This window comes from Ursus americanus, chromosome 31 (genome assembly GCF_024610735.1).
Source record: "Ursus americanus isolate L20-20 chromosome 31, mUrsAme1.1.p, whole genome shotgun sequence".
Lineage (NCBI taxonomy): Eukaryota > Metazoa > Chordata > Mammalia > Carnivora > Ursidae > Ursus > Ursus americanus.
Window position 1 is genome coordinate 32,129,208 of NC_142157.1, and position 16,046 is coordinate 32,145,253.

Consider the following 16,046-nt stretch of genomic DNA (forward strand, 5'->3'; position numbering starts at 1 on the left):
CCTTGATCTTGTACTTTGCAGCCTACAGAACTGTGAGAAGTTTCTGTTGTTTATGAGTTTGTGCATATAAATATGTGTGCACATACTTGGAGAGGAACAGCAGGACCTTTCTTAAAGCATCATGTTTAGCCAACAGAAAAATCAGCCATACCCACTGGTACATAACGGGTTCAGTAGTCAACTTTGCAGTTGATTTTTGTCTACTCATAGAAATTCATTTCATGGGGCACCTGGGTGGCACAGCGGTTAAGCGTCTGCCTTCGGCTCAGGGCGCGTGATCCCGGCATTCTGGGATCGAGCCCCACGTCAGGCTCCTCCGCTGTGAGCCTGCTTCTTCCTCTCCCACTTCCCCTGCTTGTGTTCCCTCTCTCGCTGGCTGTCTCTATCTCTGTCAAGTAAATAAATAAATAAATCTTTAAAAAAAAAAAAAAAAAGAAATTCATGACTGATGTATACAAGCCCAATTAAGGTATGTAAATTCAACCCCCCTCCCCCGCCGCCCCCCGCCCCAAGGTTCATCGTCTGATAGAACACACTTTCTTAAACTCTTTCTGGGGTGAAGAAACATTGTACAACATTGTTAGATTATTTCCGGAATCTGAATGATTTAAATATGAAGGCCACCAAGATTCACTTTGAATAGTTCTGCTGCTGTGTTTGAGAGTAACACTAGAAGAAGTACCAGCTCTTTCGTCTGAGTATGCAGACCTCTCACAGGCTGTAAACACCAGCTGTCCAAGGCTTTAGGGGAATCACTGTTCGGACTGCTTCTATAGGGTCTCCTCTCTTTGGTTGAGAACACAAGCCTCTCCTTACACCCCTCTCTTTACCCAAAGCTGGAGATTCCAGTGGGAACCCTAAAAAAGTTGGGGGTGAGCAGGACTAGAGGAGACGGAAGGCACAAGAGGAATGTTTCTTCCACGCTCATGGACTAACCCTATTCCTGCGTGGTCCCCTGCAATTTCTATGGCTGGCCCGAGCTATAGCTCTCAGTAGGCACAGACCTGCTTCAACTCCAGTCTGGCCTTCCCCTTCATTTGTGCCAACGGTTACTTTTTAAAAAGTTTTTTTTTCTTCTCATTGAATTTCCTCGGGCCGCACATGGGGCAACGCAGCAAGCACGACACAGGGCGGGAAATAAGATACAACCTGTGATCTCTGAACTGCTTTCAAGACGGTGGGGGCTTTTTCATTCAGAAAAAAGGAGGCCGGATGGGAGGAAACACAAAGCAAGCTGCCAATGACAGGAGTAGGCGCGGCCGCGCGGGCACGCCGGGCCGAGGCCTGCACGCCGGGCCGAGGCCTGCACAGCGCCCGGGCCACAGCCGGAACCAGGCCACTAGACGAAACCCGGCGGGTGCGAGGGCCGCAGTGCGGGGACCGAGGCGGCCGCCCGCGTCCCCAGCAGATCCCTGCGCCGCAAGCTCCGGCGCACGTGGCCGCCACGGGCTCAAAGTCCAAGGGCGGCGGGAGGTCTCGGGGCCCTGGGCGTGCTTCGGCTCCCACACCACAGTGGGAGTAACGAAGCTGACCGCCGCTCTCCGGCCACGGGCGCGCTCCCCCCACTCCACAGCAGGCCCTCAGGGGCCCGCGCTCAGCCACCTCCTCCGCCCCCAACCACGGTGGCAGCGGGCCGGGCGGGGAACCGGAACCGCCAGAGGGACGGCCCGCCCTTCTCTCGCGAGAAGCGAGAGAGGACGAAGGTTGGTCGGGCGACGGGAACGCAGCCAATGAGAGAGCGGGAAGGGTGTGATCGACGGCTCTCCGAGCGCCGTCTCTAAGCCCCGCCCCGGCTGCGGAGGCCCGGGTCGCCGCCCGCCTTTCCCTGCCCTCCCCGTCTTCCCTCCCCTCCCTGCTCCGCTCTTCTCTTCCCGTCTGAGGTGGCGGCCAGCCTCCCTCCTCTCCAGCTCCGTTTCGGCTCCCGCCCTGGCTCCCCGTTTCCGTCGGGCCCCGACACCGGCTTGAGCGCTTCCCCCGTGACTCCAGGGTGGCCGTATAGCCGCTGGCCCCTAGAGTCCCCGCGCCTTGTGCTTTCCCTGGGCCTCGGTCGTCGCCGTCCCCCGCCATGAATGAGGAGTACGACGTGATCGTGCTGGGCACCGGCCTGACGGTGAGTCCCCCTCCCCCGCGCCCTGCAGCCCGCGCCGCGGGAGGCCGGGCCCACCCCGCGGGGCCGCGCCGTGGAGGACTGCGTCCCAGTGCACGCGGGGTGCCGTCGTCGTGGGGGGCGCGACCCGGGGCGTGTCCCGGGGCGTGGGGGGCCTGCGGCGGAGGCTCGCGGCGGCCGCGCGGACCGGTCGCAGGGGGCCCCGGGTCTGCCCCAGAAGTGCAAGGACAGACCCGGAGATGGAGAACCCGGTCCGGGGGGTGGCCTGATGCAGAGCGACGGGGAAGTAAAAGTGGGTGGGAAACGAGAGAAAAGCCCGCTTGGGGTGTGGGTGCCCCTCCGCCTCCTCTCCGGGTTGATGGCCTCTCCCGATTGGAAACGGAAAAGCACCAGGCGGGGTGGGGGAGGGCGGGAGCGCTCGCAGCTGCGTTTCCTACTTCGACTACAGCCACCGCTGCTCGTCGGTCTCGGCCTACAAGAGCTAGGCACAAGATTTTGTGACAAGTCATTGGATAATCAGTGTCTTGTAACTGATGCAGTTCAGTGAACTTAGAGAAAATTAGCTTTTTTATGCCCCCCCCTTCAAATGAGAAGCATTACACATTCCTTTTAACCACTCTCATCCCACTTAGCGTCTGTGGAATTGGAAATGAGTGTTCACAAAGCGTGCCTATCCGATGCTTTCTCTCCTGACCTTTGCCATCTTCTCCTTTGGTTTGGTCCGTTCCCGCGTCCATTGTCTCTTCTGGGGGTTTTCCCCTAAGAAATGGAACGGTGATGGGTTGCTAGAGGCCAGGTTCTTTCCTGTAGACTAGTCCGAAGCAGACATGTGACTGGCTAGGAAGTAGTACCAAATAGATGAGGTCGCTTACCTAGAAAACTAAATAGTCATTTTTAATGTGCGGGATTTGGTCGAATTTCTTCTTAGGTGGCGAGTTGGAAGACGGTGGGATGCCTAAATGAACAGGCAGGCCTACCAGCTGCAGGGCTGTTTTTCTTCAGTTAGTATTTTTAAAGTGTCTAATTGGCATTGCAAGCCTAGTAGTTCATGGAGGATTTTGGGCGAACAGGCCCCGTTGCTGCCAGCGTGTTGTAAGAGCCAGTTCTGTTTTTTCTAGGGTTGTTGCTGGTCTTTCAAATTTGCTCTTGATTAGGTCGTTGGACATGGACAAATGAGTGGAAATCTGCCCTGCGGGTTTCTACATGCCTGGAACAGAAGCATCACTTTGTGTCAGAGATAGCACGGTCTTACTGGATAGCAACCAAGTTAATATAATGCACTTTATTTAAGTATTCCTTTGGGTTAATTGTGACTTTTTTGATGAGTGATAGGTACTTAACTGGAAATCAGACCAATTTCTGCCCTCACTTTACAGCTGTGATAACTTTAATCCCTATGAGCCTTCTTAGATTGCTTTCTGAGATGTTCTTTGAGAATTCTATCCATGCAGAGCATTCACATTATTACCACCATTGATAGGAGTAGTGATGGTGGGATGATTTGGTAATGGTAAATGTGTACCCTCATTTCTAGTGACACAAATACTGCTTAACGTTAAATAAGATCACTAAGGTTAGAAACCTCAAATCAGAATGGACTGGAGTGAACATACCACTTAATTTTCTTATTTTTTGGCTTATAAATATTTAGTGCCAGAGAGTTAATAACCTAAAAACAGGCATACTCTATCAGTTATGGGTATGAAATAGTAGGTGATGGCTGTATGTCAAGTACTTTTAGTGCTATTAACTTGCTACTTTTAAAGAAAATGTGTCAGAGTTACTCTGTTGCCTAGTATTGGCACTGTTTTGTATCAGTTGTTCCTTATAAAATGAAGGTCATGGTGATCCACAAATGTTGATAGTAACTTTAATAAATAAAACATAAAACCTGTAACTTGGAACAAAATCATTATCCAGGAGAAATGGAATATTTCGTGTAATCGAATTTTCTAAGGAATTGAAGATTATCCTTCTAAAGAACCACCACTTTCTGAAAAAAGCCTTTCCAAATGACTTCACAACTTCTTTAACAAACTAAGGAACGTAATTTACTTGATAACTAAGATTTCACATCATGAGGATTAATTATTGTGTTAATGCTATAACATAATGAAGCCATCGAAACACCTGGTAAGCTTGGGCGCTCCTTATTAAGTACTCTCAGACTGCTGGCTTTGGGAGTTAGTTCAGTCTGCTCTTCCATTTTTTCCCTCCTCCCTTACTTTGCTGTTAGGCTGGTGACTTTTCCTTTTTTTTATTTCAGTGTGAATAGCCAACATCTGACCACCTAATACGCTGCTTGTAATTGACTTTGGGGTTGGCAATAAATTCTTGAATCTTCTTAAAAACAGTATAAAAGGGTAACTAGTTCCACAGCTATCTGTGGCTCTCAGAAATATCTGTGTTGTTTTGTTCTACGTAATAATTCTGGTAAGGACTTACGAATAGAAACGTGTACTTTAGTGAGATTTGACCAATATTCTCAGTATTAGATGTTTAGAAATTATTTTACATCCCAGACGTAATTTTACCCTTTTTCTTTATTAAAATTTTGTGATTTAAAGGAGTTTTTTAAAAATATCTGATTTAAAAATCTTAAATTGTCTCTCAGATTTGCTCCTTGAAAATCCTTGCCATTGCTGTGTTAGAGTTTTGTAGATGGACTTTCTATCCACTGCAGTAGTGATCATAGGGTCAATACTGTACAAATATCTTACTTTTGGAAGGTATAAATATCTTGTAGGCAGTCTGTATTTCATATCAGTTTCAAGCCTACTGGCCCCATAGGATAGAAGTAAAATCAGACACATTTTAGCATCTTGAAGTAGTAGTGAGATATTTGGTTTGAAAAACCACTAACTAAATGTTTTGGCTCACATCCATGATCATCAGCAATCCCCTTTACCTTCCTTCCCCTTGTACCTGATTAAAGACTCTTACTGGAGTAGTGGCTTACCCAGTTTCACTTATTTAAACTGTGACCGTTGTGGTCAGTTATGGGCAATAAAAAGGTAAACACATCTGTGTATAAACAAATGGCTTATCATATGGAGGGTGACGAATAGTCAATATGAGGAAGTACTAGGTGCTGGACTAGAGCTTCAAGTGTGGGAATTCAGACAGGGGAAGCAGGAAGACCTTCATAAAGAAGGAGGTATGTAAGCTGGCTTTAAAAAATATTGGTAAGCTTGGAGCAGGAGGCATGATTTTCTAGGCAGAGTGAGCAGGATGGATTGGTATCGAGAACAGGATGTATATAAGGAATAGGGAGTTTATTTTGCCTGAAACAGAAGGTATGAAGAGGCGTATTGGGAAATTGGGCTGGAGAGAGGGCCTATCACTAAGAATGTTGAATGTATTAGACTAAGAAAAATTTGAACTTTATCTTTTAGGCAGTGGGAGAGGATTTTGAGCAGGAAAGATATAATTAGAGCCAGTTTCAAGAAAAATGATCTTTTGACAGCATTTAATGGGATGCATTCAAGAGGCAGATATTTAAAGGAACATTCTGCTGAAAACAATTATTTTTACTATGTTGTTGCTGACATATAATATTGAGATTAACTGATTTAAAAATGTTCTAGTTAATGCATTTTCCCCATAATTCTAGGTAAGTAGCTTTCAAAAGTCACTTTTCTTTAGTATTAGTTTTTAGTTACCTTGTTTTCCTTATCACATTTTTGTGTGCATTTATTTTCTGTTTGGGTTTTTTATTGTTGTCGTTTATGTTTTGTTTTTCCTTGTAACAACTTTAAAATTCAGTAGGACTTAGGGTTCTAGTGGGTACTTAGTTTGGTCTCTTGGAAGATCTGTCAGAATATTAATGTACTGTGACTGTATTCTCTTGGAAGCTTACTCTCTAGAGCAGGAACGGTTTGGGCATTAATTTTTCCAAGACACCAGGATACTCTTTAGTACCACTGACCTAGGAAGCTGTTTAGGTCGATCACGGTTCATAAATAGGAACACCATGCAGGCCTCTTCAGGACATTAGAGGTATTTCCCCCCTAATGTATTTAGGTGCTGTCCAAATAAGTTATTCTGATTATTGCAACTCCGGTGATATGTGTGGGGTGCTGAAGGGAAGTGAACTTCATACCACTGATAGGGCCCTTCCCTCACCCCCACACAGCAACAGGTACTAGGACTTGGCTGCAGCTGACCTTTAAACATTTGATCTGGATACCTCTTTTTATGTAGAACATGAAATGCCAGGTGAGTGGCAGATGCCATTATCCTAAAGAACTTAGATTCTGAAGGTGGTTTTATATTTCCAGTTATTCTGGATGCAAGTTTGTATTCTTATCCTGCTCAGGTCCTTCGCGGGTGAATTTGAATTAAATGTGGAGTACTCTCATCCGTTAGATGTAAAACTAACATGTTGGTTAATAGTCACTAAAACATAGATTTTTCTGGTAAAAGTTATCAGTATTGTTGATATATATGATGGGTGGACCAAGTTTTCTAGTGCAAAAAAAGGAAATTCATGTAGAGTATTTTCTCTGGCTCTAGTGTGCTTTGCTTGTTATTCTATATTCATCAGCTAGGTAGTAGTATTGGGTTTTAATTTTGAGTTAATTTTGTAAGATATTAAAATTTGGGGATCATTAATATATACCCTTTGCCCAGATATGATTGACAAATTTTATCAGTGCATTAGTTCATCCCATGCTTTAAAGCAAAATGTAAAGTATTACACTTAATGCTACTATGTATTTCATCCTTTTGGCGATGTAAAAGCAATCTTTTATAGAGGGGCTTAGGAGAATCCATGAACCTGCAGATTTAACTAGCTTTTGTCGTATTTGTTCTAAGTAATGCTTCTAAAGGTAGTTGTTATTAGCTCTTTGGACTTCAGTGAATCTTTAAATTATTGAGCCCTTTATTTTAGGCCTCCCACCTGTAGTGCTTGCTTTAGAGCCATGGTCCAGTGAGTGGATCATGCTTATTTGCAGGGGAGTGTGGAAAGTTATATATAGAAGATATGCAACACTCTGAGTTGCTTGCTGTGATTTTGCTTCCAAAAGTTGAGCTCTGGAGTCTGCCTGTGTTGGCTGGAAATAGGACTGTTTCTCTTCCTCTGTTTCTGTCATAACCTGTTTTTGTGAAAGTAAATTTTATTTTACTTTCATGTAATATGTTGAACCATGTATGTTATTGCTTCTTTGGGTTTTGCTTTTTGGACAAGTAAATTGCTTTTGAAAAGATTAGGGTTGATTTTTGTAGTTGTAAAATGCCTTCAGTTCTCTTTATCAAGGCATCCTTACAGTAGAAAGGCAAGCCACAGAGTGGAAGTTTGCAGTGCATAGAACCAGTGAGGCACTTTTATCTATCCAGAATATAAAAAGAACTTTTATATAGCAGTAAGAAAAAGAAACCCATTTTTAAAAAAGGGCAAATAACTTGAATAGGCACTTATCAAAAGAAGATACCATAATTATCAGTAAACTAAAAAAACTAAAAAAGTGCTCAACCTCATTAGTTGTCAGGAAATGCAAATTAAACCACATCCTAACTATAGAATGGCTAAAATTAAAAAGAAACAAGTGTTGGGCAAAATTTGAAACAACAGGAACTTTCATACACTGCTGTGACAAAAGTGTAAATTAGTGCAACCACTTTGGAGAGCTGTTTGGGAGTTATCTGCTGAAGTTGAACATAGCTGTGCTTTCCTTGATATATATCCAACAAATGCATAATAAAATATGTTGAGAATATTTATAGAGCATTATTTATAAGAGTCAAAAACTGGCAACTGTCCAGATGACCATTAATGGTAGAATGGATAAATAAATGGTCTTATAGTCGTGCGGTGTATTCATTCAACTAAAGCCTCTATCGCTTTGTTACCCAAATTATGGTCCTTGGATCAACTGCTTCTGCAACACCTGAGAACTTACTAGAACAGCAGGAGGTTAGGCCTCAGGCCTAGTATACCGAATCATAAAATCTACAGTTGAACATCCCCAGTTTTTTGTTTTAAGTGGGCTCTAAGCCCGACGTGGGGCTTGAACTCACATGGTCCAGTGATCTAGAGTCCCGTGCTCTACTGAGCCAGCCGCGCACCCCTAGCATGATCCCCCGTTGATTCTTACGCTTATTAAAGTTGGCACAGTGCTGCTTTAGTAATGGTTCTGGAATTGGTCCTGGACCAGCCTCATTAACATCACCTGGGAACTCGCGAGAGAGGCATTCTCAGCCCCAGCCCAGTCCTATGGGTGGGAGTCCCAGGGTCTGTTTTAACAAGACCTCCAAGTGTTGTGGATGCAAAGTGAAGTTTGAGAACCTGCTTAGAATTTACATTCCAAACACGTTCTCAGGTGGTCCTGAGTTGGGAAGCAGCCTTCGGGAGATGCGTCCTCCGCTTGCAGGGTTAGGCAGACTTTCTGTAAAGGTCCATGTCAGAAATAGGTTACAGTCTCTGTCACGACTACACTTCTGCCGTGCACAGTGAGAACAGATGTAGACAGTATGTAAATGAATGGGAATGGGTGTTTACCAGTAAATCTTTATTTATGAGAATCACATGCAGACTGGACTTGGCTCCTGTGCTTTGGGGACCCCTGCTCTGTAGCAGTGAGAATAAGTACATTTCAAGAACACGCAAAACATAATTTGGATGAATCTTGTAAACATAATGTTGAATAAAAGGTATATACAAAAAGGATACTGCATGATTCCATTTATTCAGAGTTTAAAAACAGGCAGAGTGAATCTGCACTCTTAGAAATCATGAGAGGGGATGGGGCGTGGGGGTGGAGTTAGAACTGGAATAGGGCATGAAGTGGCCTTCTGAAGCACTCATAGTATTTTGTGTCTTGATCTAAATAAGATAAGACGCATCTTTCTAGAGCAAAATTTGAACCTGATAGTAATTAAAAACCTTTAAAAATACTAAAATCAATAGATACATTATGGAGTAAAATTAATGAATTTTTAAAATAAAAATATCAAAGTCAGACTTCTAGGGGAATGAGATTGTTCCCTGCTACCTAGGGTCTTTGGAGTAAATTTGAAAAGCCCTAAGGATTAATGAGGATACATGGAATTCCCCTTTTCTTTTAAAAAAATAAAGCCTTGGTCACCAAAACACGGGTGTAAAGAGTTTTCAGTGAATGTGTATCCCATCTCTGTTTCTTCTCATTAATTCATTAATCATATTCTTTCTTGATTTTCCCCCCTCTGTCTTGATAGGGTATATCTTAGTATATTCATGCTTTATTTACCTTTTCTTGAGACTGGACATTTATAATCCTCTATTGCCAATTTATTTATGGTTATCTTGGATGCTTCCTTTAGAGCTGTAGTTCTCAAACTCTTTGGTTTTGGGATCTATTTATACTCTTAAAAATTAAGGACCCTGAAGAGTTTTATTTATAAGGGTTATGTCTATCAATATTTATCATTAGAAATCAACACTGAGAATTTTTAAAAATTATTAATTCACTTAATGATAAACCCATTACATGTTAATATAAGTTTTATGAAGTGTAACTATATCTTCCAAAACAAAATTGTGAGAAGAGTTTCATTGTTTTACATCTTTTAAACCATTTATTTATTTTTAAAGATTTTATTTTAGAGAGTGGGCATGTGCAAGTGGGGGTGGGCAGAGAGAGGGAGAGAAAGTCTTAAGCAGAGTCCTTGCTGAGCACGGACCCTGCCGCGGGGCTCGATCTCACAACCTTGAGATCGCAATGCGAGCCAAAACCAAGAGTGTGTCACTCAGCTGACTGCACCACCCAGGTGCCCATGTTTTACCTTTTCTGGCTCTCTAACGACAGCTGGGTTCTCATCTGCCGTGGTGTTCAGACTGTGAGATGCTGCCCCAGCTGAAGTGTACCAAGAAAATCAAGCCTCATGCTGATGTGTAGTCGGAAGAGGGAGGAGCATTTTAATAGCCTTTCACATTGTTGTGGATATTCTTTGATTTATACCAAAATGTAAATGGCAGGGTTTTTTTTTAATGATTAATTATAGTGTGAAATCTGCAGCCACATCTGCCAAATACCTAAGTCTGAATAAATTGGTCTGTTGTTCTTTCAAATAAAATGATGATCCATGAGAAAAAGTAGCTAGTTCAGCTTACAGATCAGTTGTACAAAAGGTTTTCCTTGAGCCAGCGTTACTTTATGTGGACTTCCCATTTTGTTACCCAGAGCATTAAAAAGGTGGGCATTCAAGGGTGTACATTTAACAGAGGTAATTTTTAATGCTTCATCAGGGACCTTTTTGAGTGAAACTAGCCTTGTTTTGTTTTGGTTTTTGTTTTTAAACTGCGAGCCCCTGGTGGTGGAGAGTATAATGACTAGCGCAGTGTGCAGCAACTGCCCTAATTTTTCTCTACCATTGGTCTTGCACCGTCGGTGCTAATGTCAACAGTGAAAAAATAGTCTTAACCTTGAGGCCCATGGGGTTCCACAGACCACACTTTGAACCCTAGTCGCTTTAGGGTTATGTTATGTTGTCCTTAAGTTATGTCATATGTTGTACATACGTTAAGTATTGGGTGCTCTAAGGGTGTTTAATTTCAGGGCTTTTATTTTATTTTTTAAAGATTTATTTATTTGAGAGGGCACGCACACGCATGCACAAGCCCGGGGGGTGGGGAAGGCATGGGGGTGGGGAGAGAAGACTCCTAGCTGAGTGCGGAGCCTGATGCAGGGCTTGACCCCTGGACCCTGAGATCGCAACTCGAGCCAAAACCAAGAGTCATATGCTCAACTGACTGAGCCATCCAGGTGTGCCTGATGAGGGGCTTTAGAAAAAAAGTATCTGGGGGAAAAAGTATCTGAAACATGTGGTGACACTTCACTTCTTTTGAAGATACTTGTGCTTTCCCTGTAGGAATGTATCCTGTCAGGTATAATGTCAGTGAATGGGAAGAAAGTTCTTCACATGGATAGAAACCCGTACTATGGAGGAGAAAGTGCGTCTATAACACCTCTGGAAGATGTAAGTATTAGAATACATTAGTATGCCTTTCATTCTTTAAACTTTTACTTGTGAATCTCAACTTTACTCTTTATAAGAGGTTTAATTTTGTTTTATTAACTAGATTATCTGTAGCATCCTATTTTTCCGGAGACTGTTAGTTTTAGGGCTTGTTAAGTTGCGACCTTACTGCCATCTGGAGCAGTTCGCTGTTACGTCTTGAAGTGCAAGTTCTCGTGCGGGGTCTGATACATGCCGCGCACAGGGCCGTGCTCTCCGCCTGGCTTTATGTATTCCTCCAGTTACTCAAGGAGAGATTTTTATCCCCCTCTTTCCGATGACAAAGTAGTCTGTGTTACTAAAATCAGAGGATTGTGAGCCTGGATCGTCAGACTCCAGAGCTTCGGTTCTTTTTGCTCTACTCCCCTGCCTCCTACCTTTTTAGACTGTGGGCACATGAGGCATTTCCAAAGTGTGTTTAGCCGAACGTTCCTCCGGGAGGTCTGTTGAGCATCCACACGCGTGGAGACGAGCCGTACCATGTGTCATCAGTTACTGTCAGTCATGACTGATGAAGTAGACTTCATATTCTTATCAAAATTGTTTTCTCTGTGCAGGCCTACAGAAAAGTTGAAAGAATAATACCAGTGGATCAACCTTCCATCTGGATTTAGCCATTAACATTTTGCAATATTTGCTTTATGTCTTTTTTTGTTACTGGTGTGCATCCTTGAAAGTAATAGACATCATGTTATTTGACCTAAATATTTCAGCATTTACTGGCTAAGAATAACATTCTCCTACATGATCATAATATCGTTCGTTATCACATTTAAGGAAATTAGCAGTAATACCCAGATGACAGTCAAATTTCCCAGTGACGCCAAGAATGTCTTACATTGCGTGTGGTGGCAGTGTTTTCTTTTTTTAACTACTTTAAACATTGCCTTTGGTCTTGTTTCTCTTTATTCTCTTAATCTACAGAAATCTCCCCACTTTTTTTTCCTTTTGAAAAGTCCACACTAGCTTAGTTGTATATCACATCAGGAGCATAGAATGTCTAGACTCCCGCACTCTTCTGATGCCCACTTTCACCTGAGTTAAGGCGATGACCACCAGATCTCTTCATTGTTAGTAATCTGTAGAGCAATATGTTGGCATCATTCCTTCTACCCTGAATACATTCGTTAATCTTCAGTAAGATGAGCAAGCTGTCTCCCCCGCCCCCACCCCCTTGAATATACTCAAGGACTTGGGGATATTTTTTTTTAGTAAATACACCACCTTTGCTTATTCACTTCCACATTAGCAACAAAATGAATATTCCCAAATTTTAGACCATAAGCTTCTTTTTATCTAGAGCTCCTACTCAACTCACATAAGTTATAAATTAGCTGGAACTAACTTTTTAAATTTGAAGAATCCAGAATTTATTTTTGACTCCTTACATAACTACAGAAGCAAAATTAAACCTTTTTTTAGCTTTTTATTCAGGAGAGAATGAGTTTAAATGATTTCTACAATGATGTGTCTGCATAGCTAGTGTGTCATTGACAAATTGTTTTGTATTTGTGCTGTTCTGTTAGTAAAAAAATACCTCTGTAATACTTATTTTAGAATTCATTAGTTTAGTAGTATATTTAACTTAGAGTTGTATTGGAATTTCTCTAAAAGTTTTATCTGATGAAAAGTGAAATGCTGTTGTTACACCTTACGTCACTGTTGGTGGTCGGTTATTATACCAAAACCAGGTTGTGGAAGAATAGTTGCATAGCATAATGAAGAGCAAATTTTGTTACATTATGGGTAATTTTTGTTTTGGTTTTAGTTATACAAAAGATTTAAAATACCAGGAGCACCACCAGCATCGATGGGGAGAGGAAGAGACTGGAACGTGGACTTAATCCCTAAATTCCTCATGGCCAATGGTAAAGCATTCTGACATTTATGGCGGTACATGACTCCGATTTAAAAGTAGACTCTAGCTCTTGACAGAGCGTATTAATCCTCGCATGTGAAAGTAGACTTTGTCGATGGCAGCAGTTTGGTGAGTAGACTGTGGGCCATTAGAGGTGTCTGGAGTTTATAAGAGTGGAGGAGGGGGTGACTCCTTCCTGATTGGTTTTGGAGACACAAAGTTAGGACATGGCGCAGTGTATATGAAAACCGAAGTGTCTATAGCGCCCCTTCATTTCAATTTTTGTCACTCTGTCATACCTAAAGGCAAGATAATGGATTGATTATTTATTTAAGTTGACTCCACGCTCAACATGGGGCTTGAACTCATGACCCCAAGATCAAGAGTCGTATGCTGTACCCATGGAGCCAGCCAGGCGCCCCCATGGATTTTTTTAAAAGTATTTGTTAGACAGTGAAATGGTTTCTAGATGTTTATTGCCTTTCATATTGGTCGGCCTTAGGCTTTATACATTTTTCTTTTGAGGTTTTTCAATTTTTCCTTGTCGATGTGAAGGAGCTCTTTATAAAGACCATGGAATAAATAATCCTAACGTAATCGAAGGTATTTTTTCCAGTCTGTGATTGGCTTTCTATATAGCCGCGTTGTATTTTTCTTTCGCACATGAGCTTTTACTTTTCATGTAGCTATACAGATTGATTTTTTTTCTTCTTTTTATTATTTTTGATTTGGAAGGGTATGCTTAAAATTTTTCTCTTTACCTCAAGGTTATAAAAATATTAAATATTTGCTATTAATGGTTTTATAGTTTAATTTTTTCGTTGTAAAAATAAATTCACCTATTTTACTTTGTAAGTTAATTTCTTATCCTGTTTGATAACTTTACTTTAGATTTTTCTGGTTTTTTTGTGTTGTTGTTTTTTAAGTAATGTTTGCACCCAACATGGGGCTCAAACTCAGGACCCTGAGATTGAGAGTCACAGCTCTTTCAGCTGAGCCAGCTAGGTGCTCCCTCTGTTAACCTGTTTGAGAAGTAGAGATTGAGATTTATTTTTTCAAAGTGGTTAATCAGTTGTCCCTCAACACCATTTATCTTTTCCACTTTGATTGAACTTTTATAATATATTAAGTTCTTAGACATGGGTCTTTTCCCCCCTAATTTGTGGATTAATCGGTATACCTGTACAATTTACTTTAACGCCTGGCTGCATAAAGCTCTCTTCATTACTTTATTTTTTTTCAAAAAAAATTTTTAAGTGGTGCCTGGGTGGCTCAGTCGATTAAATGTCTGACTGCAGCTCAGGTCATGATCTCAGGGTCCTGGGACCCAGTCCCATGAGCTTAGCGGGGAGTCTGCTTGTCCTCTCTGCTCTGCCCCACTCGCTTGTGCATGCACTCTCTCACTCTCAAATAAAATTTTTAAAAATATATTTTTTATTTTGATTGTCCTAGTGTTTCCTTTCACATGAGCTTTAAAATAATTTTGTTTCTCGAAAAGTTCGCTATTTTTAGCATACCAGATTTCTTTGGTTTATAGACAGGTAATATTTTTAATTGTATGCCTGGTTTTATTCTTTATCTGAAATTAATGTTCATTTTATTTTTTGTTTATTTTTTTAAAGATTTATTTATTTATTTTAGAGGGGGAGAGGGAAAGAGAGAATCCGAAGCAGGCTCGATGCTCAGCCTGGGGCCTGGGGCAGGGCTTGAACTCGACTCTGAAATCATGATCTGAGCTGAAATTAAGAGTCGGATGCTCAATTGACTGAGCCACCCAGGCGCCCCTGAAATTAATATTCATTTTAATTAGTACAGATTGAATAATATAAACTGAATAGCACAAATTGGTGAAAATTTTTTCCTGTTAGTTGCCTCTCTTTATAATAGGAACTTAAAGGAAACTCAAACCCATTTGCAATAGTACTATAACTCTAAACTTCACACCTGTAATAATTATTAATACAGGTTTTACAAAAGCAAGTTGATAAAGTTATTAATCTTGAAGTTGTAACATTAAAAAAATACTATGCTGAGCAATAGGTGTGCATTCTGTTTGTCCCATTTAGAACATGGCATTCGAGACCTTTTTTGGTAGGGGTTGTTGGACAATGTTAGAAAAAACTAGGATAGCCATTAGTATAAGCCACAATAAATGTACTTTTATTTCTGCTGGTTTTTGAAGGTAGTAAGGCTTAAGTTACAGTTTGAACTGTGGGACTTTTTTAGGTCAGCTGGTTAAGATGCTGCTTTATACAGAGGTTACTCGCTATCTGGATTTCAAAGTGACTGAAGGGAGCTTTGTCTATAAGGGAGGAAAAATCTACAAGGTTCCTTCCACTGAAGCAGAAGCCCTGGCATCTAGTAAGTAATTTTATTTTATTTTCTCAGAACATTGAGATTTTATAATGGAAAGGAATCTTAGAAATCACATTTAATGTCCCTCGTTCTGACAGCCATCTGTCCACTCATCCAGTCAATAATATTTATTGAATGTCTGTTCCTTGCCTGACACCGTTCTGGGCAGTTGAGAGGACGTCATTGAAGAGAATGTTCAAAAACCCCCACCTCTGAAGCTCAGAGAGGGTTTAAGTGACTTATCTCTGTCTCATGGAACTTGGTGCTGGGGTGGGTCAGCTAGTGCTCTTTCATACTAATAATAATTCATAAGAGCTGTTTTTTTGGGTGTTTCCTGTGTGCTAGGCTCTGTGTGAAATGCTTCACATTCATTTTCTTATTTGACTTTTGAATCACCTGTATGGGTAGGGTTTCCATTTTATAGATGAGGGAACTCAGGCCTGAAGTCATGTAGGTAAGTGGCGAGATTAGAGTAGAAACTCTGGTAGTATTACTCCAGCGCCTGTGTACTGAGCTGACCGCTTACGCCTCATTGTCCAACCTGCCAAAGAGAACTTTGTTCTGGCGAAACATCCTCTAATTGATGCTGTTGTCATTCTCTGAAATCTCTGTTTTTAGGAATTTCCGGTGAGTATGGAGTGATTGTATTCTGTGCCCAAAATTATTTCCTCTCTTGGCTCAACCAAAGATTCCTGGTTAACATTTTCTTTTCTTTTTTTTTTTAAGATT

General features: G+C 41.6%; 1 protein-coding gene across 1 annotated transcript in view; it reads left to right on the top strand.

Moving 5' to 3' along the window:
* The first annotated feature begins 1,814 nt into the window (after window positions 1–1,814).
* The window catches only part of GDI2 (GDP dissociation inhibitor 2), a 30,736-nt gene continuing 16,504 nt past the window's right edge, over window positions 1,815–16,046 (top strand). Inside the window, exons 1-4 of the mRNA XM_045812954.2 lie at window positions 1,815–2,110; window positions 10,958–11,065; window positions 12,873–12,972; window positions 15,189–15,323. Coding sequence (XP_045668910.1) covers window positions 2,066–2,110; window positions 10,958–11,065; window positions 12,873–12,972; window positions 15,189–15,323 — 388 coding nt within the window. The 5' untranslated portion in view covers window positions 1,815–2,065. The remainder of the gene's footprint in view (window positions 2,111–10,957; window positions 11,066–12,872; window positions 12,973–15,188; window positions 15,324–16,046) is intronic.